Below are 27,948 nucleotides of genomic sequence, written 5' to 3'. Positions count from 1 at the left end.
GATGTATACAGAGAAAAGAGTTGGCACAAGAATTGAACCCTGTGGTACCCCCACAGAGACTGCCAGAGGTTCGAACAGTAGGCCCTCCGATTTGACACACTGAACTCTGTCAGAGAAGTAGTTGGTGAACCAGGCGACGCAATCGTTTGAGAAACCAAGGCTACTGAATTTGCCGATGAGGATGTGGTGATTAACAGAGTCAAAAGCTTTGGCCAGGTCAATGAATACGGCAGCACAGTATTGTTTCTTATCGATGGCGGTTACGATGTCGTTTAGGACCTTGAGCGTGGCTGAGGTGCACCCATGACCAGCTCTGAAACCAGACTGCATAGCGGAGAGGGTGCGGTGGGATTCGAGATGGTCGGTAATCTGTTTGTTGGCTTGGCTTTCGAAGACCTTAGAAAGGCAGGGTAGGATGGATATAGGTCTGTAGCAATTTGGGTCAAGAGTGTCACCTCCTTTGAAGAGGGGGATGACAGCAGCTGCTTTCCAATCTATGGGAATCTCAGACGACACGAAAGAGAGGTTGAACAGGCTAGTAATAGGGGTTGCAATAATTTCGGCAAATAATTTTAGAAAGAAAGGGTCGAGATTGTCAAGCCCAGCTGATTTGTAGGGGTCCAGATTTTGCAGCTCTTTCAGAACATCAGCTGAATGGATTTGGGAGAAGGAGAAATGGGGGAGGCTTGGGCGAGTAGCTGTGGGGGGTGCAGTGCTGTTGAATGCAGTAGGGGTAGTTAGGTGGAAAGCATGGCCAGCCGTAGAAAAAAGCTTATTGAAATTCTCAATTATAGTGGGCTTATCGGTGGTGACAGAGTTTCCTATCCTCAGAGCAGTGGGCAGTTGGGAGGAGGTGTTCTTATTCTCCATGGACTTTACAATGTCCCAGAACTTTTTAGAGTTTGAGTTGCACATGGGGGCGGCCCGTCAGGAAGTCCAGGATCCAGCTGCAGAGGGAGGTGTTCAGTCCCAGGGTTCCCAGCTTAGTGATGAGACTTGAAGGCACCGAGGTGTTGAATGCTGAGCTCCAGCCAACGAACAGCACCCTCCCTCACTTAGGTGCTCCTTTTGTCCAAATGGGAAAGGGCAGTGTGGAGCGCAATAGAGACTGCGCCATCTGTGGATCCACTGGGGCGGCACACAAACTGTAGTGGATCCAGGGCTTCTGGGACCATGGTGTAGATGCAAGCCATGACCAGCCCCCCAAAGCACTTCATGCTTACAGGCTTGAGTGCTACGGGGCGGTAGTCATTTAGGCAGGTTACCATGGCATTCTTGGGCAAAGGGACTATGGTGGTCTACTTCAAACATGCAGGCACTACAGACTCAGTCAGGGAGAGGCTGAAAACGCTTGCCAGTTGGTCAGTGCATGGTCTGAGTACCCGCCCCCAGCAATCCGTCTGACCCCGCGAATGCTGACCTGTTCAAGGGTCCCACTCACATCGGCTGCAGCGAGCGTGACCACACATTCGTCCGGAACAGCCAGTACTCTCATCCTCGGCCCGGTGCTGCCTGCCCTAAAGTGAGTGTGTGTGTGTGTGTGTGTGTGTGTGAGAGAGTGTGTGTGTGTGTGTGTGTGTGTGTGTGTGTGTGTGTGTGTGTGCGTGCGTGCGTGCGTGCGTGCGTGCGTGTGTGTGTGTGTGCGTGTGTGATTTTTAGCTACCCCATTTAGTTCATAGAGAACAAGCTAACTGACATGCATCTATTTGGTTGCTTCATGGTTGCCTCCACCATTCATGGATAAAAACCTCACAGGAAATATGAAACGTATTTCTTCATGGTTTGTTTATCTGGTTTACAAAGTGCAGCTGTAACCGTTCATTTGTGAATAAAACCTCACAGGAAATGCTGATGGAAGTAAGTATATAGCAGCATCCTGGCATTTATATATCTAAAGCGTATCAGTTCTGTTTTTCTACACTTCTCACTGGTGTGTGTGTGTGCATGTGTTCAATTATAGACCATACAGGCACCTGGTTGAGATTCCACCATGTTAGGACCGTTTGTCTAAGTCTGCAGATGTAGCCTTTATTCTCATAGTAGCTATGAGAATAAAGACTAACCCAGCGGGCAAAACTGGTTGAAATGACATAATTCATATAAAACTAGTTATAATGATGCCATTTCAACCAGTTCTGCCTATTTTGCCCGCTGTAAAAAATCTCTTTCTGACTAGGGGCTGGAGTTTTCCATTGGTCAGGAAAAACTCCTGGCTGTAACTATGTTCCGGGGTGAAGTGTCACCTAGGTAGAGCTCTAGGATCAGCTTCCCCTTCCCTAATCCCATTAGTTAGAAAAATGTCAAACTGACCCAATATCAGCGTCTAAGGGCATCTTCACCCTACTCTCTTGTATATAATTAGGTCCAGGGGTGTTTTCTGACCAGACCAGAAACAAATCCTCGCCCTACTATGACATTTACCATACAAACCTATGAATATATATTATGCCTACTGAACACAAACACATTACATACAATACATAGGTCTTCTCTTTTGGGTCAATACTCCTTCCTGATTATTTTGGGAGTCATGGGAGCTGCCAAGACAAAAATACAGTATGTTCCCTGATAAACTGCCAAAGGCTTTTTGCCCTGCCTGGTTTCCCAGTCTCTCAGGAAATCCAGTGTATTTCATGCAACTGGACACAGTTTTGGGCACCGGCGCAGAATAGCCGTCGTCCTCTTGATCCCTGGTGTCGGCAGCTTTCAGATTTTTTATAAAATGCACCACGTCTGTGTCTCAATAGTTTTAACTAGCTTCCTTTCCTTGTATCCTTTCCTGTTTCCATAGTTTCCTTTCCTTGTATCTTCATAATGGTGCAGGTCCGTGATGGTTCAGGACATGACAGGACAGGTGAAAGCAGTATGGATGAAACCAGTCCTTTTAATAATCACTGAAAATAAAGGAAGATGAGACAACCAAACCGAGCAATTTTATAGTATAGAGACACAACCCATGTTTCAAGCAGAACTGCAGCAGCACAAGCAGGAGCAGAAGCAGTGCTGGTTGGCTTCCATCTTAAGAGTATGTGAACATATGCTACTATTCTATCAGACCCATACTGCCGCAATATCAGTATGGGTCTTTTCCATGATTAATTGCACAGCATGTAAGAGGATTTGCCAATTTGAAGACCCTGTTGACATCTGTGACTTTGCAATGACAGTGGTCTAATAGGCTAATGCCTAGGCCTATATTGGATGAGGGGTTACACTAAGGCTTCCTGTTTCTAATGTAAATATTGCTGAGTAATAAGCCTAATGGGCGAGGGGTTAGGATAAGATAAGATAGATAGGGGAAGTGTAAAATCAGGTGGGCCACTATAAATCTACTGTAGGCCTGTCATATTTCAATAGAAAACAATATAAATTGATTGTCTATCTTAAAAAAAGAATATTTAACCTTTATTTAACTAGGCAAGTCAGTTAAGAACAAATTGTTATTTACAATGACGGCCTACCCCATACCAATAAACAAACTGAATACAAACTGAATCTACATGGCGTGTTAAAAAATATTCATAAACCATCATAGCTGGAAATATAATTACAAAGTACAAACCAGTGAATAATAGCCTACAACTCCCGAAACTCTTTGCAGGGTCCAATTTGACAATCGTCCAATCCGCGTCATGACAGCTCCGCACGTGACTCTGGGTGAAGTTCTTCCTGAGAGAGCGGTGCAAAACAGACTGACAAATCCAGGAACGGAGAATTGCAGTTTGTGTGTAAGTAATACAAATTACGATAAAAATACCGCGGCGAATAAATTGTGTGGGCTTTTCGGCAGCTGTTGGTTGATGTTACGTTGTGCTGAGAGGAGAGAAAGTGTCGTAGTTGTGTTCTAAAGTAGCTGTCGGGTTTGTCTTGGGCCTTCGCTATTTCCTGGTCGATGCTCGCGAGCTCATTCTAGGATGTCTGTGGATGTGATGCACTGGCTCGAGTTTTGGCTTTGCGCTCTTGCTGGAATGGGGCAGGGGCAAAGTTGTAAAAGTTGTGTTCTCGTGTGTTTGAAGCCTTTATTTTGGAAACATTCCTTTCAGTTGGTGGTTATTTGTTGTGTTTACAATGTTATTTGAGCCGTAACGTCCTATAGTATTGAAGCAGAATGCACTATTTTTTTCCCCCCCCCAGCGTAACATTGAAGCTAGTTTTGCATTCCATTTGTCGTTCACATCACTGGATTTTGGGGATCGGGCTAGTCAGCAAGCAGGAATTTACAAGTAAAGTCAGTTAGAATACAAAACGTTCCCGAGATGATTAACGTTAGCGTGATATGGTTCCAATTCAAAACACTATTCGTTTCCCATATTTCTGCATTGCAAGTCTGACTTCACTTGTGACAGTCCCGTGCTAGTGCTACTTTGTTGCTACAGTATTTGCCACTCACACTGGATACAAATGGAAAGTAGGGAGGTTGTCATGCTGTTGCGTTATTGTTGCAATGATACATGTAACACATTGTATCATATTAGCATCGACCATGAAAATACAGTCTTCGTGATAATAGCTTTTAATAATCTCAGAGCTTGAATGGAACATTATTGAATCATTAACGTTACAGACCTCGTGTGGATATTTTTTAGCACATAAATGTTTTTTCATATTGCGTTCATCCAAAAGAGGTAACCAGAATATTGAATATAGGACAGAATGCTTGACCCAAATGGAACCCTATTCCCTATATGGTGTGCTAATTTTGACCAGGGTCCATAGAACTCTGGTCAAAAGTAGTGCACTATGTAGGGTATATGGTGCTATTTTGGATGTAAACCAGTGTTTGACCCACTTGCAGCATCAGCCTACAGTATGATAATATCAACAACAATGCAGGTATTGATTTTGCCCTTTTGGGGGGGGAGGTCTGTGTCTGTCTCTGTTGTGTTTGTGTGATGGATTGAATAGATAAGAGTAGTTTGTAGTGATGTACTGTATGATGAGGCTTGCTAAGCTAGCCCCCTTGTCTCCCACTGCCTCCCACCCTCTGTGTCACTTGTCAAATATTCTGAACAAAAATATAAATGCAACATGCAACAATTTCAAATATGTTGCTCAGATACAGTTCATATAAGGAAATCACTCAATTTAAATACATTCATTATGCCCTAATCTATGGATTTCACATGACTGGGCAGGGGCACAGCCAAGGGTGGCCCTTAGAGGGCATAGGCCCACCCACTTGCGAGCCAGGCCCACCCACTAGGGAGCCAGGTCCAGCCAATCAGAAGGACTTTTCCCCCCTCAAAATGGCTTTATTACAGACAGAAATAGTCCTCAGCACCACCCCTTCCCTCCTCTGACGATCCCGCAGGTGAAGAAGCTAGATGTGGAGATCCTGGCCTGGTATGGTTACACGTGGTCTGCGGTTGTGAGGCCGGTTGTACATACTGACATATTCTCTAAAACGATGTTGGATGTGGCTTATGGTCGAGATATTAACATAAAATTCTCTGGAAACAACTCTGGTGGGAATGACAAAACTGCACATTTTAGAGTGACCTTTTATTGACCCCAGCACAAGGTGCACCTGTGTAATGATTATGCTGTTTAGTCAGCTTCTTAATATGCTACTAGCAGGGATGTAAACAAATTTGATAGAAATCAGCTTTCTGTGCGTGTGGAAAATTTCTGGTATCTTTTATTTCAGCTCATGAAACATGGGACCAGCACTTTACATGTTGCGTTTATATTTTTGTTCAGTGTATATATTTGTCTGTGTTTGCGTGTGTCTGTGTGTGTGTGTGTGTGTGTGTGTGTGTGTGTGTGTCAAACGTTATAAATAGCGATGCTCCTTTGTCTCGACGCAGCGTAGCACTATCTCATTGGTACAGTATGTTGATGTGACCCCGATGTTGCTATATCAGATATAGAGACTGGCACTTTAAATGAAATGATTAATGTCCTGACTTATACCTTTAGCATTTAAAGGGACAATCCAAACTTTGACTTTTAAATCAGTGATAGATATATATATATATATCTATCTATTGAGGAATGTAACCTATGAATGACTCATGAGTTTAGCTCACCTGACCTCCAAAATATAAGCTGTATCACAACCGGATGTGATTGGGAGTCCCATAGGGCAGAACACAATTGGCCCAGCGTCGTCCAGGTTTTGCCGGTGTAGGCCGTTGTTGTAAATAAGAATTTGTTCTTAACTGACTTACCTAGTTAAATAAAAGTTCAATAAAGAAAATGACTAAATAACGTTTTTTTTACTCCATTGCTGCTAAACAATATAATAAACAAACACGGTATAGTTTCAAAACATGGTTAAAACGATCATTTTGTTCCCATGGATGGTCTGTCCTTGCATCCATATGAATTTGACAGTGGTTAGACCTACATTTCCCCATCCCTCAGCTGTTTACCAAAAAGGTGTCTGGGTTGACTGCTGTGTTCATTTTTCGAATCCCGGATTGCCCTGTTAAACTGACATGGTTGGTTGGTTGGTTTGATATTCCGGTGCTGGAATAAACCAGGCTGAACTAGGCTATATGATGCTAAATATAACTCGAGTGGTCACTACTTCAAACTGTAATAGCTGTTCCTTGAGATGAGCGGTTTGATTTGTGTGGCGTAGTGTGTGTGTGTGTGTGTGTGTGTTAGGATAGGGGTTTGAAATAATTTCACTATACGAATAGTATCATACATTTTTGTTGGATATCAGATATCCAAAGCAACTCGGCTACAGCCAAGCTAATTTGTTGCATCCACAATGTTATTTATCATCCCAAATAGCAATGCCTGTCTTGACTGGAGTAGCCTAGAGAAGCTAGTTAATGATCCGACATTTTTTTTTTCTCAAATTTTTGCCTAAAATGACAAATCTAACTGCCTGTAGCTCAGGACCTGAAGCAAGCATATGCATATTCTTGATACCATTTGAAAGGAAGCACTTTGAAGTTTGTGGAAATGTGAAATTAATGTAGGATAATATAAGACATTAGATCTGGTAAAAGATAAAACATGCAGGTTTTTTTGTATTTTCTTTGTATTATCTCTGTATGCTAGAGAAATGCCATAATGTATTATTCCAGCCCAGGTGCAATTTACATTTTGGCCACTAGATGGCAGCAGTGTATGTGCAAAGTTTTAGACTGATCCAATGAACCATTGCATTTCTGTAAAAAATGTCAAGACTGCCCAAATGTGCCTAATTGGTTTATGAATAACTTTTCAAGTTCAGAATTGTGCACTCTCCTCAAACAATAGCATGGTATTATTTCACTGTAATAGCTACTGTAAATTGGACAGTGCAGTTAGGTTAACAAGAATTTAAGCTTTCTGCCAATATAAGATATGTCTATGTCCTGGGAAATGTTCTTGTTACTTACAACCTCATGCTAATCGCATTAGCCTACGTTAGCTCAACCGTCCCGCGGGGCGCCCACCGATCCTGTAGAGGCTAGCTAAGCTAGCTAGACTAATTGAGGCCACATGTTGTGCTTTCTCCCCAACCCCATTCAGATAAAACAACCTACCTGTTGGTTGCTCGTTTTAGCCTACTTCTCATTTCAATAATTTTTTATTACGTAATTTTATTCCATCTTGCATTGCATTAGTGAACGTTCACTCCACTTGCTACACATTGAGCTGCTTTGATTGGCCAACATAAACAACAAGCTACCTCTCTCTTTCTCCATATATCGCTAACTCTCTGTTCAGTGTGTTTTATTGTGGTTTGCACCATGCACGTCATAAAAACTACATGAAGTTTGTTTTATTCAATTAATAATTTAAAAATGTTCTTTCAGCCTCATAGCAAAATATATGGAATTGCAGGAAATTTGCTTTAAAACTGCAACATTTTATCTTTGCAACATGGCAAATGTGTAGAATTGCAGGAAATTTGCTTTAAAACGGCTACATTTTGTCACTGCAGCCAACAGGAGAGCCTCTAAATTTTCGGACAGCAACCGGATCATTGGCCATACAAGAGCTGCAACGCTGATGGGTTTTTCACACTCAACAGATTCCCGTGTGTATCAAGAATGGTCCACCACCCAAAGGACATCCAGTCAACTTGTCACAACTGTGGGAAGCATTGGAGTCAGCATGGCCCAGCATCCATCTTGAATACTTTCGACACCTTGTGGAGTCCATGCCCCAATGAATTGAGACTGTTCTGAAACACCTTCCCAATTAATTGTTGACTGCCAAGTAGGCATTAAACATAATTGTGGACACATCTCATTCCAAAATCATGGGTGTTAAAATGGAGTTTGTCCCCCCTATGCTGCTATAACAGCCTCCACTCTTCTGGGAAGGCTTTCCACTAGATGTTGGATCATTGCTGCGGGGACTTGCTTCCATTCAGCCACAAGAGCATAAGTGAGGTCGGGGACTGATGTTGGGCGATTAGGCCTGGCTCGCAGTCGGCGTTCCAATTCATTCTGAAGGTGTTAGATGAGGTTGAGGTCAAGGCTCTGTACAGGCCAGTCAAGTTCTTCCACACCAATCTCAACAAACCATTTCTGTATGAACCTCACTTTGTGCATAGGGGCATTGTCATGCTGAAACAGGAAAGGGCCTTCCCCAAACTTTCGCCACGAAGTTGGAAGAACAGAATTGTCCGTTCACAGAACAGCGCAAACTGGCTCTAACCAGAATAGAAAGAGGAGTGGGAGGCCCCGGTGCACAACTGAGCAAGAGGACAAATACATTAGTGTCTAGTTTGAGAAACAGACGCCTCACAAGTCCTCAACTGGCAGCTTCATTAAATAGTACCTGCAAAAGACCAGTCTCAACGTCAACAGTGAAGAGGCGACTCCGGGATGCTGGCCTTCCAGTCAGAGCTCCTCTGTCCAGTGTCTGTGTTCTTTTGCCCATCTTAATCTTTTCTTGTTATTGGCCAGTCTGAGATATGGCTTTTTCTTTGAAACTCTGCCTAGAAGGCCAGCATCCCGGAGTCGCCTTTTCACTGTTGACGTTGAGACTGGTGTTTTGCGGGTACTATTTAATGAAGGGAATGGCATCTGGTTTAGAGATCTTTACGGGTCCCAAAAAGTTGGACCCATTCCGAAGTTAACCTGGGGCTTTCCCCCACCGACCCGATATGCATAAATACATTTAAATAATATGGGCCCGTTCGGAACGGGTCTCTGAGGACATCTAGACCCGTTCTGTATAGACGTGGTTGGATCCAGACCCGGTTCGATCCAAGTGAGAGAAGCAGCAGAAAATACATTTTTTTTAAGCTTACTTTATTAATCTGAGCTGATACAGCATGAGAGGAGGGAGAGAGGTGTCGCTCCAGCAGGCGAGGGAGGGGCCTTACTGTGAGCGAGTGACACATGGAGGGAGAGACGAGACAGCAACCAACCAAACCGACTCGTGCTACAGTAGACTATTAGCTGCCATAGCTAGGTTACTTATCATAAAATATGTCTTGGACTGCATCAAATCGGGACGAGAAGCTAGCTAACGTTAGCTAGCTAGGCTAACTGAGGCTGCAGTGCATGCACTTTCTAATCTTACAACTTTTAATTCTGTCATTTTAATTCCATCTTCCATTGATTTATATATCTCCTAACTTTTGCCACACACTGTGCGAGGCTCTATAGTCTATACTGTAGCCTATTGCCTCTTTGATGACTTATGATTGGCCAACAACAAGTTACAAGCGCCACGCTCCGCTCTCGTGAAAAGCAAGAGCAGCAGCATAAATCAGAAATGTTCTCTCTCTGCTGCAACACTTGCGTTCGGATCTGTACAGGCCCTTCCTGACATGTTAGTTAAAATTACACATACCCGAGACCCGTGACAATCATATCATGTCCAGCCCAGAAATGTGACATTATTTAGAATTCTGGATCCGGACCTGCTCCGTTCCTGGATCGGGTCTCAGGTATTTGGGTACAGGTGGATCCGTGAAGACCTCTGTGGTTCATCTTTTTGGGGATAACCATGAGGGGAAACAGTCCCAATGACTTTATTAATCAATATTGATATCTTACGTTTGTTCTCTGACCTCTCTCCTCTCCTTCCATCTTCTCTCCTCCTGTAGAGTCAGTGGAAGAAGCACTCCCCTGTAGAGTCATGGCCTCTGCATCAATACCAGTCTACAACCGCTCGAATAACCCCCTGGAGAACAGCTCTAGTCAGAATGTAAGGATCTCGCTCTCTTCCTCGCTTCTCTTTCCCTTCTCTCTGTCTTTCTCTCTTTCAACTCAAAGGGCTCTGTATACTCACATGTTGTTTTTCAAACTCTCTCTCTGTACCGACCACATCTAATAAGCTGTTTCAGCGGTTAGGCTGAGCAGTAAAGATGATGGTGCCAGCACACGCTAATACACACAAACTCTCATCTCTCTCACTTACATACTCGTATGCATTCACGCATCCCTCTACACCAGGATTCCCCAATAGGTGGCCCACCGGTGATTTTATTTGGCCCCACAAGTTTTCTTTGCAAAAATTTCTAAAAACCTTTTTTCGCTTTGTCATTATGGGGCATTGTATGTAGATTGATGAGGGGATTTAAAAACTTTTTAACCAGGCTTTTCCTAGGTTGCTGCTGTTACTAGCTACTGTTGGTTAGCCTCTTCTGTCATTAATAAGTTATGGTGGCTCTACCTAACATCCATAGATAGTAGTGCTGTCTTACTCACGGCTCTGTTGAAAGCTCTTATGTAGGAACTCTGTCTGTCTGTACAGTTCCGGCAACCAGCATGAAAGCAATTTATAGCACTTAGTTTTTTAGATCATGTGTGTCAGTTGGGTAGAATCTTTGAAAAACGTTCCTACGGCCTTCCAGGATAGTGTACACGGTATAGAGTTTTTGTCAATACAGAGACCCTCTTTCACAGATTACTCATTCCTATTGGCTCTCGATTCAGGAAGTCCTCGAGTGGCGGCCAGTAAAAACAGTGCTCTTATAGCACTGACTGTTGAGGGTTTTCCATGCAAAACAAATGACGGCTTGGTCCAGTTCTATGGACACAAGTGTGGCTTTGTCGAGACCTAGGGAGGCTAGACGCCAAACGAAACAGTGCCCCTTGCTAGACACACAAACACTCTCTCACGCACACACACACACACACACACACACATGAGGCACACTCTCTCTTGCACATGCGGATGTACACATACTAAACAGTAGCCTCACTCTTTCTCTCCCTCACATACAGTACATCACTGAAGATTTAGTGTTTTATTAGCTGTTACTCTTCCTGCGGTCCAAACAGGAACAAAATAACACATCATAATAAAACAATACACCATAATAAAACAGTAGGCTACATCATAAATAATACAATACATCATAATAAAACAATAGGCTACATCATAATAATACAATACATCATCATAAAACAACAGCCTACATCATAATAAAACAATACATCATAATAAAACAATAGGCTACATCATAAATAATACACTACATCATACAAGACATTGTGCATATTTGCACAGCTCCTTTATTAAAAATGTACAATATTAAAACAATACAATATTACTAAATGTGTGTTTTGGAGTGTGTGTGTGTCTTTACAGTCCGCGTTGTACTGTGAAGTGTGTTATCTGTTTTTTTTTTTTGTTTATCTGGTTGTACTTCTAGCTTGAGTTAATTGATGTGGAAAAGTTCCATGTAGTCATGGCTCTGTAGTGCTGTGCGTTTCCCAGCCTCTGTTCTGGACTTGGACAGAGAAGAGACCCCTGGTGGCATGTCTTGTGGGGGGTGTATGTATGGGTGTCTGAGCTGTGTGTTAGCTGTTTGAACAGACAGTTCGGTGCTCTCAAGACGTCAATACCTCTCACAAAGACAAGTAGTGATGCAGTCAATCTCTCCTCCACTTTGAGCCAGGAGAGATTGACATGCATGTTCTTAATATTAGCCCTCCGTGTACATGGAAGGTCCACCTGTGCTGCTTTGTTCTGGGACAAGTGTAATTTGCCTATGTCCTTCTTTGCAGCACTTGACCATATAACTGGGCTGTAGTCCAGGTGTAATAAAACCAGGGGCAGTAGAACTTGCTTTGTGGAATGTGATGTCAAAAAAGCAGAGCATCTCTTTATTACGGACATACTTCTCCCCATCTTTACATCCATTCAATCTATGTTTTGACCATGACAGTTTACAATCTAAGGTAACACTAAGTAATTTAGACTCCTCAACTTGTTCAACAGCCACACCATTCATTACCAGATTCAGCTGGGGTCTAGAACTTAGTGAATTTGTACCAAATACAATTCCCTTAGTTTCAGAGATGTTCAGGACTAAGGCTGTTGCGGTGACCGTATTACCGCCACACCCGGCAGTCATGAGTCATGACCACAGTAAAATTCCACGTGACCGTTAAGTCAAGGTAATCTCCTTTTTATGCACTTTGGACATGCTTTGGTAGTACCCAATTTGCTAGCAACCATCAGGTCGCTAATGGCCTGGTACTCTGGGCTCTATTGTCCCTCTAACCACTCGGGCATCAATGCAAATGAAATCAAAAATCACATCAAAACAGTATGTTGCTTTTAAAACTCACCTCACTGTGATGATCAACTTGAAGAAAGAAATTCAACAGCAGGTTGAAACTGAGTGTAAAACATGGTCAATGTGGATTTTGCTTCAAAGCCTAACACAACGATATGGACAGCGCTTCCTAAGGGGATGATTCATTCAATACACCCATACACATATTAGAGCTTATGCATACACAATCGGCTTAGGAGCCCAAGCCCCTAAGCAGTCGCAAAAACCATCAAGCGCTATGATGAAACTGGCTCTCATGAGGACCGCCACAGGAATGGAAGACCCAGAGTTACCTCTGCTGCAGAGGATAAGTTCATTAGAGTTACCAGCCTCAGAAATTGCAGCCCAAATAAATGCTTCAGAGTTCAAGTAACAGACACATCTCAACAGCAGCTGTTCAGAGGAGACTGCGTGAATCAGGCCTTCATGGTCGAATTGCTGGAAAGAAACCACTACTAAAGGACACCAATAAGAAGAAGAGACTTGCTTGGGTCAAGAAACATGAGGAATGGACATTAGACCATTGGAAATCTGTCCTTTTGGTCTGAGTCCAAATTTGAGATTTTTGGTTCCAACCGCCGTGTCTTTGTGAGACAGAGTAGATGAACGGATGATATCCGCATGCGTGGTTCCCACCGTGAAGGATGGAGGAGGTGGTGTGGGGGTGTTTTGCTGGTGACACTCTGATTTATTTAGAATTCAAGGCACTCTTAACCTGTTTGGGGTAGGGGGCAGTATTGAGAATTTTGGAAAAAATATGTTCCCATTTTTAACTGCCTCCTACACCAACTCAGAAGCTAGAATATGCATATTATTGTTCAGGTTTGGATAGAAAACACTCTGAATTTTCTAAAACTGTTTGAATGGTGTCTGTGAGTATAACAGAACTCCTATGGCAGGCAAAAACCTGACAAGGTTTCAAGCAGGAAGTACCCTGTCTGACAAGGAGTCGTGCGTCTTGCATCTTTTTATTGAAAAGTAAGGATCTTAGCTGTAACGTGACAATTCCCAGGGCTCCAATAGGCTCTCAGAGCCCGCGAAATAACTGAAGGTTTACGAGGGAGCCTCAGGTTGAAACAGATTATCGCCTTTTGTAAGTGGATGCTCCGAGGACCTTTGAATGATGCGCGTGCATGAGTCGCTTCTGAGGAGAAATTTTATTCGGCTGTTTAGGCTCAATGCATACTCCCGGTCGGAATATTATCACTTCTCTACGACATAAATGGCATAAAAATTGGTTTTAAACAGCGGTTGACATGCTTCGAAGTACGGTAATGGAATATTTAGACATTTTTGACACGCCAATGCGCGAGACCGGGAAGAAGCATTCTAGAACTCACGAACAAAACGTCGCTGTTTGGATATAACGATGGATTATTTGGGACCAAACCTACATTTGTTATTGAAGTAGAAGTCCTGGCAGTGTATTCTGATGAAGAACAAGAAAGGTAAGAACATTTTTCTTATAGGAAATGTGATTTTGGTGGAGGCTGACCTGGGTGGGTATCTAAATAGCTAGCCCTGTAATGCCGGGCTATGTACTTAGATTATTGCAAAATGTGCTTCATCCGAAAAGCTATTTTAAAATCGGACATATCGAGTGCATAGAGGAGTAATGTATCTATAATTCTTAAAATAATTGTTATGCTTTTTGTGAACGTTTATCGTGAGTAATTTAGCAAACTGTTAGTAAATTCAACGGAAGTTTGCCGGGGGTTATGCGTTTTCTGAACGTCACATGCTAATGCAAAAAGCTGTTTTTTGATATAAATATGAACTTGATTGAACAGACATGCATGTATTGTATAACACAATGTCCTAGGTGTGTCATCTGATGAAGATCATCAAAGGTTAGTGCTGCATTTAGCTGTGGTTTGGGTTTATGTGACATGATATGCTAGCTTGAAAAATGGCTGTCTGATTTTTTCTGGCTGGGCACTCTGCTGACATAATCTAATGTTTTGCTTTCGTTGTAAAGCCTTTTTGAAATCGGACAGTGGGGTTAGATTAACGAGATTCTTGTCTTTAAATAGCTGTAAAATAGTCATATGTTTGAGAAATTGAAGTAATAGTATTTCTAACGATTCAAAAATCGCGCCACTGGAATTTCAGTAGCTGTTACGTAGGTGGGACGAAATCGTCCCACATACCCCAGACAGGTTTTAACCAGCATGGCTACCACAGCATTCTGCAGCTATATACCATCCCATCTGGTTTGGTCTTAGGCCCACTATCATTTATCAGGACAATGACCCAAAACACACCTCCAGGCTGTGTAAGGGCTATTTGACCAAGAAGGAGAGTGATGGAGTGCTTCATCAGATGACCTGGCCTCCACAATCACCTGTTATTTCTTTTGGTTTGATGTCGTCACCTTTACTCTACAATATAGTAAAAATAAAGAGAACCCCTTGAATGAGTAGGCGTGTCAAGATTTGACTGGTATTGTAGTACGCATGGCAGAAAAACATAACTGATTTAAGATGTCTTTGGTACGTAATTGCTTTAGCCTATACTCCAAAATAAAACCAATTTGAGTAATGTCCTTTGAGTGTGTACTGTATCATACTGAATGGACTGGTTACCTAATGCTACGCTCCAGATTTCTATCCACGAGTCTGGGAGGGAACGTATAGCCCTAGGCGATGCTATTGGTTGTGCAGGCGGCTTACAGGTAGCCTACAATTATAGTGAATTCGATTTTTGAATATCCTAGTAATAGGACTTTTTAAAAATATATTTTCATAATAAATTGGGTGACACACCTTTTTAGTTATACAGACTATATCACCACTGTTAACATCTTCTCTCTCCCCTTTATTATTTTCTTGAGCATGCAGAGCGGTTGTCAACAGTTTAGTAAAATATGTGTTGCGAAAACATGTTACTATCGATGTTCCCATACAGATTACACTTGGTTTCCCAAATGAAGCACCGGGTAGCCGCGGAAACAGGGTTGTAGAGCCCCTGTACACTTGGTTTCCCAAATGAAGCACCGGGTAGCCGCGGAAACAGGGTTGTAGAGCCCCTGGCATACAGCGTTGGGCGGAATATCACCTGTTGCGCAGCCAGAGAATGCTCCTCAAACAGTGGTTTATGGGTGGAGTTTAATAAGTGTTCAGGCATTATTGAAAAATGACTGGCAGCGCACAGCCTGCATTCGCTATTCAAGTTCATAAAGATGACATCTTTCTTCTGCCCCAAATGTTAGATACTAGTGAAGACAAGATTGCATTGAGAATAGTTTGAGAGGACAGCTGTGCAGCCTGAGGCAAGGAACAGAGCGCAAGCTTTTTTTGCTACTTTCGCAAATCATCAATAGCCTATGGTCGCATCATGCTGCTCCATGTGTTTTGATTTGTAAGACATTCTAAGGGTTGTATCATTCACAACTGAAGTTGCCAAATAACTCTACATCTAGCATATAGGACCTGTTTCAAATGATCACTTTTATGCTCAGCGAAGCCACTTCACATGCACACTCGCTCCGGAATGGGGAAAAATATCCTTTCTATTTTATTCAGCTATGTTCAATTATATTATTCTACTATAAAATCATATAATATAAAATAATGACATTGTCTTATAAGCATGTCTTGTCAGCTAAATGAACAAGCCTACAGCCTATGGCATGGAGCATAGCCAGGGAACATACAGTTGGCCAACTCATTCTGTTCTTCTGAATTACATTTTCTTCATATCATGTTTCTTTAGACCTGACCTAAAATAAATTATGGATTTTTTGTAATAGTGTATATTAAATAGATTTATTAGCCTTTAAAAAAAAAATTATGTTCCAAAGGCACGCATCAGCAGCTTGTGTGAGTGGAGGCCTGGAGATGCTAATTGTGTTTGTTAATTAAAGGTAAATTAATGTGCGACCGGCAGACTTCTGCATTACAGTAACTGGCTGACAACATTTCATGACCGCTACAGCCCTTTTCAGGACCAGTTTATTACTGGCCGCCTATTTTAAAACTGACCAACTCTTTACTAAGAGTTTGTGACTTCATTAGCTGTGGTTGCTTATGCGTTTCTGGTTGAGTCATCAGCATACATGGACACGCGTGCTTTGTTTAATGCCAGTGGCACGTCATTGGTAAAAATACAAAAGAGTAGAGGGCCTAGAGAGCTGCCCTGTGGTACACCACACTTTACATTTGACATAAGAGAAGCTTCTATTAAAGGAAACCCTTTGCGTTATATTCAATAGATGGCGCTGAATCCACAATATGATAAGGTTGAAAAGCCATAATACAAGTTTCCTCAACAACAGGCTATGGTCAATAATATCAAAGGCTGTAGTAAAATCTAACACTTAAGCTCGCATAATCTTCTTATCAATTTCTTTCAACCCTTCATCAGTCATTTGTGTCAGTGCAGTACATGTTGAGTGCCCTTCTCTATAAGCGTGCTGAAAGTCTGTTGTTAATTTGTTCAGAGAAATACCTAAGCACATTTTTACTCCTGAACTTATTTAGGCTTTCCTTAACAAAGGGGTTGAATACTTATTGATTCAAGACATTTCACAACTTTTTCATTTTTAATTGATTTGTAAACATTTCTAAAAACAATTCACTTTGACATTATGGAGTATTGTATGTTGGCCAATGACACAATCTCAATTGAATCAATTTTAAATTCGGGCTGTAATAAAACAATGTGGAAAAAGTCAAGGGGTATGAATACCTTCTGAAGGCACTGTATTTGAGTGATATAAAATAGCAGTGAACTATACCTGACAAGTATAAGTGGTTGATGTTAATTTCCCATCCTTTGTCGGGACTGCTTGTCAAGCAGCAGAAGGGCGCATTGTTAACTGATGTTTACTTAGCCAGCTACCGCTAGAAACTTTGTACAGTTGGCATTTGTTTTGCTAATGTATAAAAATAAATAAAAACGATCACATTCACCTAAGTATTCAGACCCTTTTTTTCTCAGTACTTTGTTGAAGCACCTTTGGCAGCGATTACAACCTAGAGTCTTCTTGGGTATGACGCTACAAGTATGGCACACCTGTATTTGGGGAGTTTCTCCCATTCTTCTCTGCAGATTCTCTCAAGCTCTGTCAGGTTGGATGGGGAGTGTTGCTGCACAGCTATTTTCAGGTCTCTCCAGAGATGTTCGATCGGTTTCAAGTCCAGGCTCTGGCTGGGCCCTCAAGGACATTCGGAGGCTTGTCCCGAAGCCACTCCTGCGTTGTCTTGGCTGTGTGCTTAGGGTTGTTGTCCTGTTGAAGATGAACCTTCGCCCCAGTCTGAGGTCCTGAGCGCTCTGGAACAGGTTTTCATCAAGGATCTCTCTCTGTACTTTGTTCCGTTCATTTTTGCTTCGATCCTGACTAGTCTCCCAGTCCCTGCTGCTGAAAAACATGCCCACAGCCTAATGCTGCCACCACAATGCTTCACCTTAGGGATGGTGCCAGGTTTCCTCCAGACATGACGTTTGCCATACAGGCCAAAGAGTTCAATCTTGGTTTCATCAGACCAGAGAATCTTGTTCCTCATGGTCTGAGAGTCTTTAGGTGCCTTTTGGCAAACTCCCAAGTGGGCTGTCGTGCATTTTACTGAGGAGTGGCTTCCGTCTGGCTACTCTACCATAAAGGCCTGATTGGTGGAGTGCTGCAGTGGTTGTCCTTCTGGAAGGTTCTCCCATCTCCACAGAGGAACTCTAGAGCTCTGTCAGAGTGACCATTGGGTTCTTAGTCACCTCCCTGACCAAGGCACTTCTCCCTCGATTACTCAATTTGGCTGGGCAGCCAGCTCTAGGAAGAGAATTGATGGTTCTAAACTTCTTCCATTTTAAGAATGATGGAGGCCACTGTGTTCTTGGGAACCGTCAATGCTGCAGAAATGTTTTAGTACCCTTCCCCAGATCTGTGCCTCGACACAATCCTGTCTTGGACACAATTCCTTCGACCTCATGGCTTGGTTTTTGCTCTGACATGCACTGTGAACTGTGGGACCTTTATATAGACAGGTGTGTCTTTCCAAATCATGTCCAATCAATTGAATTTACCACAGGTGGACTTGAATCAAGTTGTAGAAACATCTCAAGGATGGTCAATGGAAAAAGGTTGCAACTGAGCTGAATTTCGAGTGTCATAGCAAAGGCTCTGAATACTTATGTAAATAAGGTATTTCTGTTTTTATTTTTTTATACATTTGCAAAAACTACCATGTTTTCGCTTTGTCATTATTGGGGTATTATGTGTAGATTCCTGAGGATTTAAAAAAAAAAAATGTAATCCATTTTACAATAAGGCTGTAACTTAACAAAATGTGGAAAAAGTCAAGGGGTCTGAATACTTTCCGAAGGCACTGTATCTGGATGATTTATAAAGCCAGGCACATTTGAACAGTTAGGCTATTGATTATAGACCCAATTAAGTTGAGGTTTCCTCTCTCCTCACTTTTCTTAGACAATTTCAGGCAAGGGCTGTTTTCTCGTCTCCTAACTCTGCTGCTGCCAATATTCTGGTTGTCTTTGCTGTTTTGCACAGCGACATGGTCTAGGAAACGCCAGTTCAACAGCGCATTGATGTGTTTCAGGACAGTGGCCGCTATCCAATCTGGTAGAAACCGCATTTGTTATAAAATAATATAATTTGTATTCGTGTTGCGCCATTGTTCTTACGTAATATAACCACATACAATTTCAGTAGCACGTCTTAGAGTGATGGATGTCCCTTCCCAATGGCCTCCACAATTGATTAGTCCCCTCAGACAGACGCAAATCAGACAAGTGTCTGCTCTACTATAGACATTTCTGACGACCAACAGCCTATCGACCAAACAATCGATCAGTCGACTAAATGGGGTCAGCCTTAATTGATGGACCACGTCAAATTGGCTAGCTAGCTAATAACAGATCACGTCTATGGCTAGTTAACATGCTAACTTTCAGGGGACAAACTAGATGGCTATATCCAAATATTGTTTGATTTTCTTGCCATCTATAGTGGTGACGACAGTACTCTTACTGACAACTTTACCAGGACGAGGACTTGCAGATGTCAAGCTCTTTCCAAAAGCCTAATCTCTGATAAAGCAAGCTAGTTAGTTAGCTACATGCCAAATGGATAGGCTATATTCGAGTACCTGAAAATGCATGATCAATTTGTTTACTGAACATAAAAAGCATGCCGTTACTTGCTGTATAACTCTGATAGAGCTCTGCAGCGTATTGTGACGGTTTATTGATAACGAGGTATAGTGGCACAAAGAGTTGTGGGATATTAGGATCCTCTTGTCTTAACCTGTGTATTTCGAACCTAGGAGCAAAGCAGGAAGTAAATGCAGTGTGCATCTTTCTCTGTAAGGAGGCGTGTGTGTTTGTGAGCCCTATTAATGTTCCTCTGTCTGTTTGATGGCAGGCATCCAGAGAGAGTCTGAAGATGGAACCACTGGCAGTCACCTTACTGCCCGGAGAGGAGAGAGTCATAGGTGAGTTTTCTAAGCTGTTTCTGGGTGAATCTCAATTGTATTTATTTGATTGCGTGCATCCTCGCTCCTCGCCTCCTCAAAACATATTGAAGGTGAAGATCTGAGTGGAGGAGCCTCAGATTTTCTGCTCCAATGTGCTTTGAGAGGGAAGAAAAATAATTGAGGAAATATTGAGATTCGCTCTCTCTGTCTTAAAGGAACCTCTCATAACAGCAACTCACTAGTGGTTAGTTTCAGATTCCATAGATGGTTACATCATATAGGATTTCTTGAATGTGATCTGTATTTAGCCTTGTAACCTTTCTCTAGCTGTCTTAGAGGAACTTCTCGTAACAGGAAGAAGTCATGTTTTTTTTCTCTAGCCTTGAAAGTTGGTGACATCATTCAGCTGCAGTAGTTGGTGTCTTAGAATACTTACAGTGCGTTCGGAAAGTATTCAGACCCCTTGACTTTTTCCACATTTTGTTACGATAGACTTATTCTAAAATTGATACATTATACAGTGATAAGAAGAAAAGTATGTAAACCCTTAAATTGGTCATCAAATTTGATCTGATCTTCATCTAAGTCACAACAAACAGTGTGCTTAAACTAATAACACACAAATGATTGTATTTTCTTGTCTATATCGAATACATAATTTAAACAAACATTCACAGTGTAGGTTGGAAAAGGTATGTGAACCCCTAGGCTAATGACTTCTCCAAAAGCTAATTGGAGTCAGGAGTCAGCTAACGTGGAGTCCAATCAATCAGATGAGGTTGGTTAGAGCTGCCTTGCCCTATGAAAAAACACTCAAGAAATTTGAGTTTGCTATTCACTAGAAGCATTGCTTGATGTGAACCATGCCTCGAACAAAAGAAATCTCCGAAGATTAGGAATTGTTGACTTGCATAAAGCTGGAAAGGGTTACAAAAATATCTCTAAAAGGCTTGATGTTCATCAGTCCACGGTAAGACAAATTCTCTATAAATGGAGAAAGTTCAGCACTGTTGCTACTCTCCCTAGGAGTAGCCGTCCTGCGAAGATGACTGCAAGAGCACAGCGCAGAATGCTCAATGAGGTTAAGAAGAATCCTAGAGTGTCAGCTAAAGACTTACAGAAATCTCTGGAACATGCAAACATCTCTGTTGATGAGTCTATGATACGTAAAACACTAAACAAGAATGGTGTTCATGGGAGGACACCACGGAAGAAGCCACTGCTGTCCAAAAATAACATTGCTGCACGTCTGAAGTTTGCAAAAGTGCATCTGGATGTTCCACAGCGCTACTGGCAAAATATTCTGTGGACAGATGAAACTACAGTTGTTGTTTGGAAGGAACACACAGCACTATGTGTGGAGAAAAAAAGGCACAGCACACCAACATCAAAACTTCATCCCAACTGTATGGTGGAGGGAGCATCATGGTTTGGGGCTGCTTTGCTGCCTCAGGGCCTGGACAGCTTGCTATCAGACGGAAAAACTTGGGAATTCATTTATCAAGACATTTTGCTGGAGAATGTAAGGCTATCTGTCGCCAATTGAAGCTCAATTGAAGTTGGGTGGCGCAACAGGACAACGACCCAAAACACAGAAGTAATTCAACAGAATGGCTTCAACAGAAGAAAATACCCCTTCTATAGTGGCCCAGTCAGAGTCCTGACCTCAACCCGATTTGAGATGCTGTGGCATGACCTCAAGAGAGCAGTTCACACCAGACATCCCAAGAATATTGATGAACTGAAACAGTTTTGTAAAGAGGAATGGTCCAAAGTTCCTCCTGACCGTTGGGCAGGTCTGATCTGCAACTACAGAAAATGTTTGAGGTTATTGCTGCCAAAGGAGGGCCAACCAGTTATTAAATACAAGAGTTCACATACTTTTCCCACCCTGCACTGTGAATGTTTACACGGTGTGTTCAATAAAGACATGAAAACGTATAATTGTTTGTGTTATTAGTTTAAGCAGACTGTTGTTTCTGTTGTGATGTAGATGAAGATCAGATCAAATTTTATGACCAATTTATGCAGAAATCCAGGTGTTTTGTGGTGGTTAATTTCTTTACTATCAAATGAGAGACAAACTTATCACAAGTCAGAGTTATACTTAAACTAAATCTTTAATCAGTTATTAATAAGGGAGCAGGCCAATACAACGCACACATATAAAGTGAATCGATTGAGTGCTCTTAAGTTAATGATGGCTGGTCATGGCTGGTCGACGATTCACGCTCAGATGATTCGTTGAGAGCCCCGAGACAAAAGTACAAAGGTCTTTTATAGCCAAGATACACCCCTTTCAACCTACATGACGAACAAAAGATATATAGAATGGGTCACAAGGTTAACATTTGTATGAAAGATACTGTCCGCTATGTATTATAGGTATCTGCTGTGTCAACAGTTTTCATTGTGTAGAGACCAGTGTCTGGCCCTCCGACTCCAAACTGGAACCATCTCTCCCTGGTACGGTATAGAACAGAAACATTAACTCATGCTCTGGAATGCTCTTTAGGTTTTATCACCCAAAAGACATTGTAAATCTCCTGTCAGTGTTATCTCCCAGAGGCCCATCATCAGTAGAACACACACAGTAGTTAACTGAATACTCTATTCTGTTGCATAAAACAACCATTTGATGCAATAAAAGTATTATAACATAATCTTGCAGTTTTCCACTGTAATTTCCAATGGGTTCACATACTTTTTCTTGGCACTATACATTATTTTATTAATAAAAATTCTCATCACATAATAACCCATAATGACAAAGCAAAAACAGGTTTTTAGAAATGTTTCCAAATGTATTAAAAATACATTATTTACATAAGTATTCAGACCCTTTGCTATGAGACTCGAAAGGTTCATCCTGTTTCCATTGATCATCCTTGAGATGTTTCTACAACTTGATTGGAGTCCACCTGTGATAAATTCAATTGATTGGACATGATTTGGAAAGGCACACACCTGTCTATATAAGGATAATATATAGACAATTGACAATGCATGTCAGAGCAAAACCTAAGCCATGAGGTTGAAGGAATTGTCCGTAGAGCTCAGAGACAGGATTGTGTCGAGGCACAGAACTGGGGAAGGGTACCAAAAAATGTCTGCAGCATTGTCTGCAGCCCCAAGAACACAGTGGCCTCCATCATTCTTAAATGGAAGAAGTTTGGAAACGCCAAGACTCTTCCTAGAGCTGGCTGCCCGGCCAAACTGAGCAATCAGGGGAGAAGGGCCTTGGTCAGGGAGGTGACCAAGAACCCGATTTGTCACTCTGACAGAGTTCCTCTGCGGAGATGGGATAACCTTCCAGAAGGACAACCATCTCTGCAGCACTCCACCAATCAGGTCTTTATGAAAAAGGCACGACAGCCCGTACCAGTTTGCGAAAGGCACCTAAACAAGATTCTCTGGTCTGATGAAACCAAGGTTGAACTCTTTGGCCTGAATGCCAAGCTTCACATCTGGAGGAAACCCCGCACCATCCCTGCAGTGAAGCATGGTGGTGGCAGCCTCATGCTGTAGGGATGTTTTTCAGTGACAGAGAGACTAGTCAGGATTGAGGGAAAGATGAACGGAGCAAAGTAAAGAGCTCCTTGATGAAAACCTACTCCAGAGCGCTCAGGACCTCAGACTGGGGCGAAGGTTCACCTTCCAACAGGACAATAACTCTAAGCACACAGCCATGACAACGCAGGAGTGTCTTCGGGACAAGTCTCTGAATGTCCTTGAGTGGCCCCACCAGAGCCCGGACTTGAACCTGATCAAACATCTCTGGAGAGACCTGAAAATAGCTGTGCTGTGACGATCCCCATCCAACCTGACAGAGCTTGAGAAGATCTGCAGAGAAGAATGTGAGAAACTCCCCAAATACATGTGTGCCAAGCTTGTAATGTCATACAAGTCTCAAGGCTGTAATCGCTGCCAAATGTGCTTCAACAAAGTACTGAGTAAAGGGTCTGAATACTTTATGTAAATGTGATATTTCAGTTTATTTTTAATACATTTTATAAAATTTCTAAACAGTTTTTGCTTTTTCATTATGGTGTGTGTGTGTGTGTAGATTGAGGGGGGGGGAAAACGATTTAATCAGTTTTGGAATAAAGCTGTAACATAACAATGTGGAAAAAGTCTAGGGTCCTGAACACTTTCCAAATGCACTGTATATACAGTATACCGCCCATACCGAAACGTGGTGTACACAGTAAATATAACATGAGAGGTGGTAGGGAGGAGATTTCTGTTGGGGTTGTCACAGGAGAGGCTCAATATAGAACCTACTCTCCCCAGCCGTGTCAACTTGCATTGTTCCAGAGTAGTTATAATGTCGCTATCGCTCTCTCAATTTCTCTCCTCCAATTCAAAGGGCTTTATTGGCATGGGAAACATATGTTTACATTGCCGAAGGAAGTGAAATAGACAAACAAAAGGGGGAGAAAAAAAATGAACAGTTAACATTACTCTATCTCCTCTCACTCGCTCTCTGGGATCACTTCTGCCAATGTTATTTATTGCTTGGATAATTTTAAGACTGGTTGAATACAGCTTTTGAAAAGCTTTTTTTTTCTTGCTGTAGTGTTTACATCATGGTTTGTTCTGAGTTTGTGTGGGTACGTGTACGTTGTATATTCTTGGTCATTCTTATATTGCTTGTTTTCTCTCTTCCCCCCCCCCCCCCAAGACAAAGACATAATGTACATATGTCCATTCAGCGGACCTGTCAAAGGCAAAGTCTTCATTACTAACTACAGACTGTACTTCAAGAGTGCAGACGCAGTGAGTAGTGCACACAAACGACTGAGAGCCTCACACACACGCGTACACACTCACAGGGAGTACCGCTGGGACAAAGCGCGCACACACACACACACACACACATCTGTTGTGGTGGTTGCGTCTTGTGTGGCAGACAGATGGAAGGCATCAGAACACCCAGTCAGTCTAACTCTCTAAATAACATGACTGCTATATACTTAAGTACTCCTTGTCAATGAACTGTTTGACCAAGAAATCAAAGAGCCTATGAGAAATCCACAGTCACCGGTTCCGGTGGCATTGAAACGCGTGACCTTATCGTGGCTTTTTTTGTTGTTGCAGAAATACCAAAAATGAACAGACTTGTTTAGTAAAAGTCTTCACTAGTAAACACCATGTTAAGGTGTGGGACTTTCATTGTATTACAAGAAAAAAAACTAGCAGGTCTATTTCGCTTCAGCAGGTGGCATAATCTGTCCTGTGGGAACGTGGCGGCTCTCAACACCAGACAGCAGAAAGAGCTGGCCGCTACTATCCGAGAGATTGTCTGTGAGGAGATTACCTCTGCCCTCGACTTCACTCGCCGTGCTCACTTCTAAAGTAGATATCTTTTCAACTAAAGTGGAAAGTCTGAAGAAAGCGGCCAATGCGACAGAGCTGAGGCTCCATGACCTGGATACGCGAGCTAAGATTAGCGAAAGCTAACCTAGAATAGGCAATCAATCTCCTAAAAGAGAAAACAGGTTCACTTAAATCATTGCTGTAAATTCACTGTGCGGATCATAGGACTAGAAACGGGTGTGGAAGAGGGCAACCCAACTTCCTTCATGAGAAATATTTTCTATGACCTGTTGGAGTAGGAGAAGCTGGGTTCCCGTGCCGGCGATTTTAACATTGCGCACCAAACGGGTCCTCTCGGCAACGACTCTCGCTGTATGATTGAACGAATCCTAGTCAAACAGTGAATTAATTGTTCGCCTTGCAGCGGAATTGGGGGCTCTGACCTATTAGGAGAAGAGTATTAACATCTACCCAGACCTGACTGTCGAGCTGCTAAAACGGAGGGCAACCTACAATTAGGTGAGATCCCAGCTACACGAGCTAAATCTGAGATGCGCCTTCATGCACCTGGCAAAACTCATCTTGACATTCCTTGAACACAACATGCCAAGGAAGCACAGGACTTCTTTTTTAGAATCACATTAAGACCAACACACAAGGGGACGAGTCGACAGATGGAACCACATCATGACTGGCTCAATATTCTGGTGTGCTATCCATTTCTTTTGTTATACCTTTATTTAACTAGTTAGTTAAGGACAAATTCTTATTTTCAGTGACGGCCTAGGAACAGTGGGTTAACTGCCTTGTTCAGGGGCAGAATGACAGATTTTTAGCGTGTCAGCTCGGGGATTCGATCTTGCAACCTTTCGGTTACAAGTCCAACGCTCTCACCACTAGGCTACCTATGCACCATCACGCAGCCTAGCCTATGGCTAAGATTCTGCCCTCAGCATAAGACAATGATGAGGATAGCCCCTCAAGTGGATAATACTAGGGACATTATTACTGTTATTGCTGATCATTGGAATTTGTTATTATTGTATTGCCTATGGTCCAGGACATTAACACAGTGACAACACCACTCCAATTAACGAACAACGGACAATATATTGAGGTGAATCCCTACATGGGCCTAATATGTCAATATAAGTTGGTTGTTATTCCCCTATTTTTTTTTTTTTCTTCCTTTTGATTGCTTTCCTCCCATTTAGGCTATTGAATGTATCTCCCAGGGAGGACATGGCCTACAGGCAGGGCTCTAAATTAACTTTTGTAATTGATAGCACTGGTGCTCCTAACTTAAAAAGATAAGGAGCACCAGAAAAAAATGACGTCATTCTTAATTGTCATCAGTTGTTACCTTGATGATGTATTCAAAAGTGCAACTGCAAAGATATTTACAATAGTTATTTGTTTTGGACAAACAAATGTAATATACAGAACATTGATAGGTTTGCTGTTGCACTTTTTGAATAATATCAATGTTTTGTTTCTGTATATTACATTTGTTTGTCCAAAACGAATTACCTATGTTAAATAGGTTTGCTTGTGGCACTTTTGAATACTATTTACATAGGTAATTCGTTTTGTACAAACAAATGTAACCTACAAAACGGAACATTTATTGTAATCAAAAGTGCAACAGCAAACATATTTATATAGGTGATTGAAACATAACATTTATTGCATTTAAAAGTGCAACTATACACTTTTATCCATTACCTCATTCAGCTAACAGAAAATAATAATAATACAAAACTATGTAATAATATACATGCTAACTATGAACTGATACTTGGATAATGAAATACCTGTTTAGTCTCTTCACAATAACTAATGATTTTTGTTTTATCTAGAATCAACCTGCTGTTAAGGTAGGGACGTCCCAAGGAACACTGATTGCACTAACCCTCCTCCCGGATAGCGTCCGCGATAGTGCCAAATTATAATAATGTTTGTGCAGGACAACTCATTTCCATGTGTTGGGTTGATTTGTAGTCCATTATTTTTCTGGGAGAATACATGCGTCTGAATTTGGTAAAAAACATCTCTTTGACAATGCAGTAAGTGGTGTTAAATTTAATCGACTCTAGCTCAGTTAGCTTGGCCTGTTGACCGGCTTGGGCTGCCACGTGTTATTGCCTGTCAAGTATGGCTGCATGGTAGTGGACTTAGTGATGTTGCTCCAACCCCTGTCTTAATGTACTTGATGTGCTTTTGGCTTAAGTTGTGTTTTAGCAACGACTCGTGTGTTTTTTAGGTTGCTGGACCCAGTAGCAAAATGTGTCTTCCTTGCTGCTATTACGCCCCACTTTCGACAGTACTAACAGACCGTTGTTGCTAGTTTTGTCCCTCCTTAGCCACTTGAATTTGCGAAGCAACCCTCTCGAAACATGTAGATATTTTTCTGAAGAGGTGGATCACGTGGCAACGTCTCTGACATTGTCCTCATCTTCTGGTTGTGCTTGATCATTTCATAATTTGTTTTTTTTGTTCAAGAAAGCTGAAAATCCACCATGTTTCATTGTTGTTCTTGCTAGCTAGCTAATGTCATATAGCTGACAGAAAGATCTGTGCCGCTCCTAAGGGAAAGTTTGCAGGAAAAGGGATTGGTTGTGCCTGGTGTGGGATTGGTTTATTTAGATACATTTGTAGCAATTTAATTGGTTATGATTTGTAAACAACTTGTCAGCCTTTCTTGTATGAGAAGTGTTGCGGCAAAAT

At 42.0% G+C, this 27,948-nt stretch overlaps 1 protein-coding gene across 3 annotated transcripts in view; it reads left to right on the top strand.

Annotated features, from left to right (window-relative positions):
* Positions 1-3,646: 3,646 nt before the first annotated feature.
* Positions 3,647-27,948, top strand: part of LOC115198580 (myotubularin) — a 63,852-nt gene continuing 39,550 nt past the window's right edge. For 2 of the 3 annotated variants that reach the window (XM_029760623.1, XM_029760622.1), the window contains exons 1-4: positions 3,647-3,728; positions 10,013-10,113; positions 19,851-19,920; positions 24,587-24,681. In XM_029760623.1, the coding sequence (XP_029616483.1) occupies positions 10,045-10,113; positions 19,851-19,920; positions 24,587-24,681 (234 nt within the window). In that variant the 5' untranslated portion in view covers positions 3,647-3,728; positions 10,013-10,044. The remainder of the gene's footprint in view (positions 3,729-10,012; positions 10,114-19,850; positions 19,921-24,586; positions 24,682-27,948) is intronic. The other variant, XM_029760624.1, reaches the window with a different exon arrangement.

The sequence above is a fragment of the Salmo trutta genome, chromosome 8, assembly GCF_901001165.1.
Source record: "Salmo trutta chromosome 8, fSalTru1.1, whole genome shotgun sequence".
NCBI lineage: Eukaryota > Metazoa > Chordata > Actinopteri > Salmoniformes > Salmonidae > Salmo > Salmo trutta.
The sequence above is the reverse complement of the archived record's forward strand: the minus strand, read 5'-3'. Positions and strand labels throughout refer to the sequence as shown.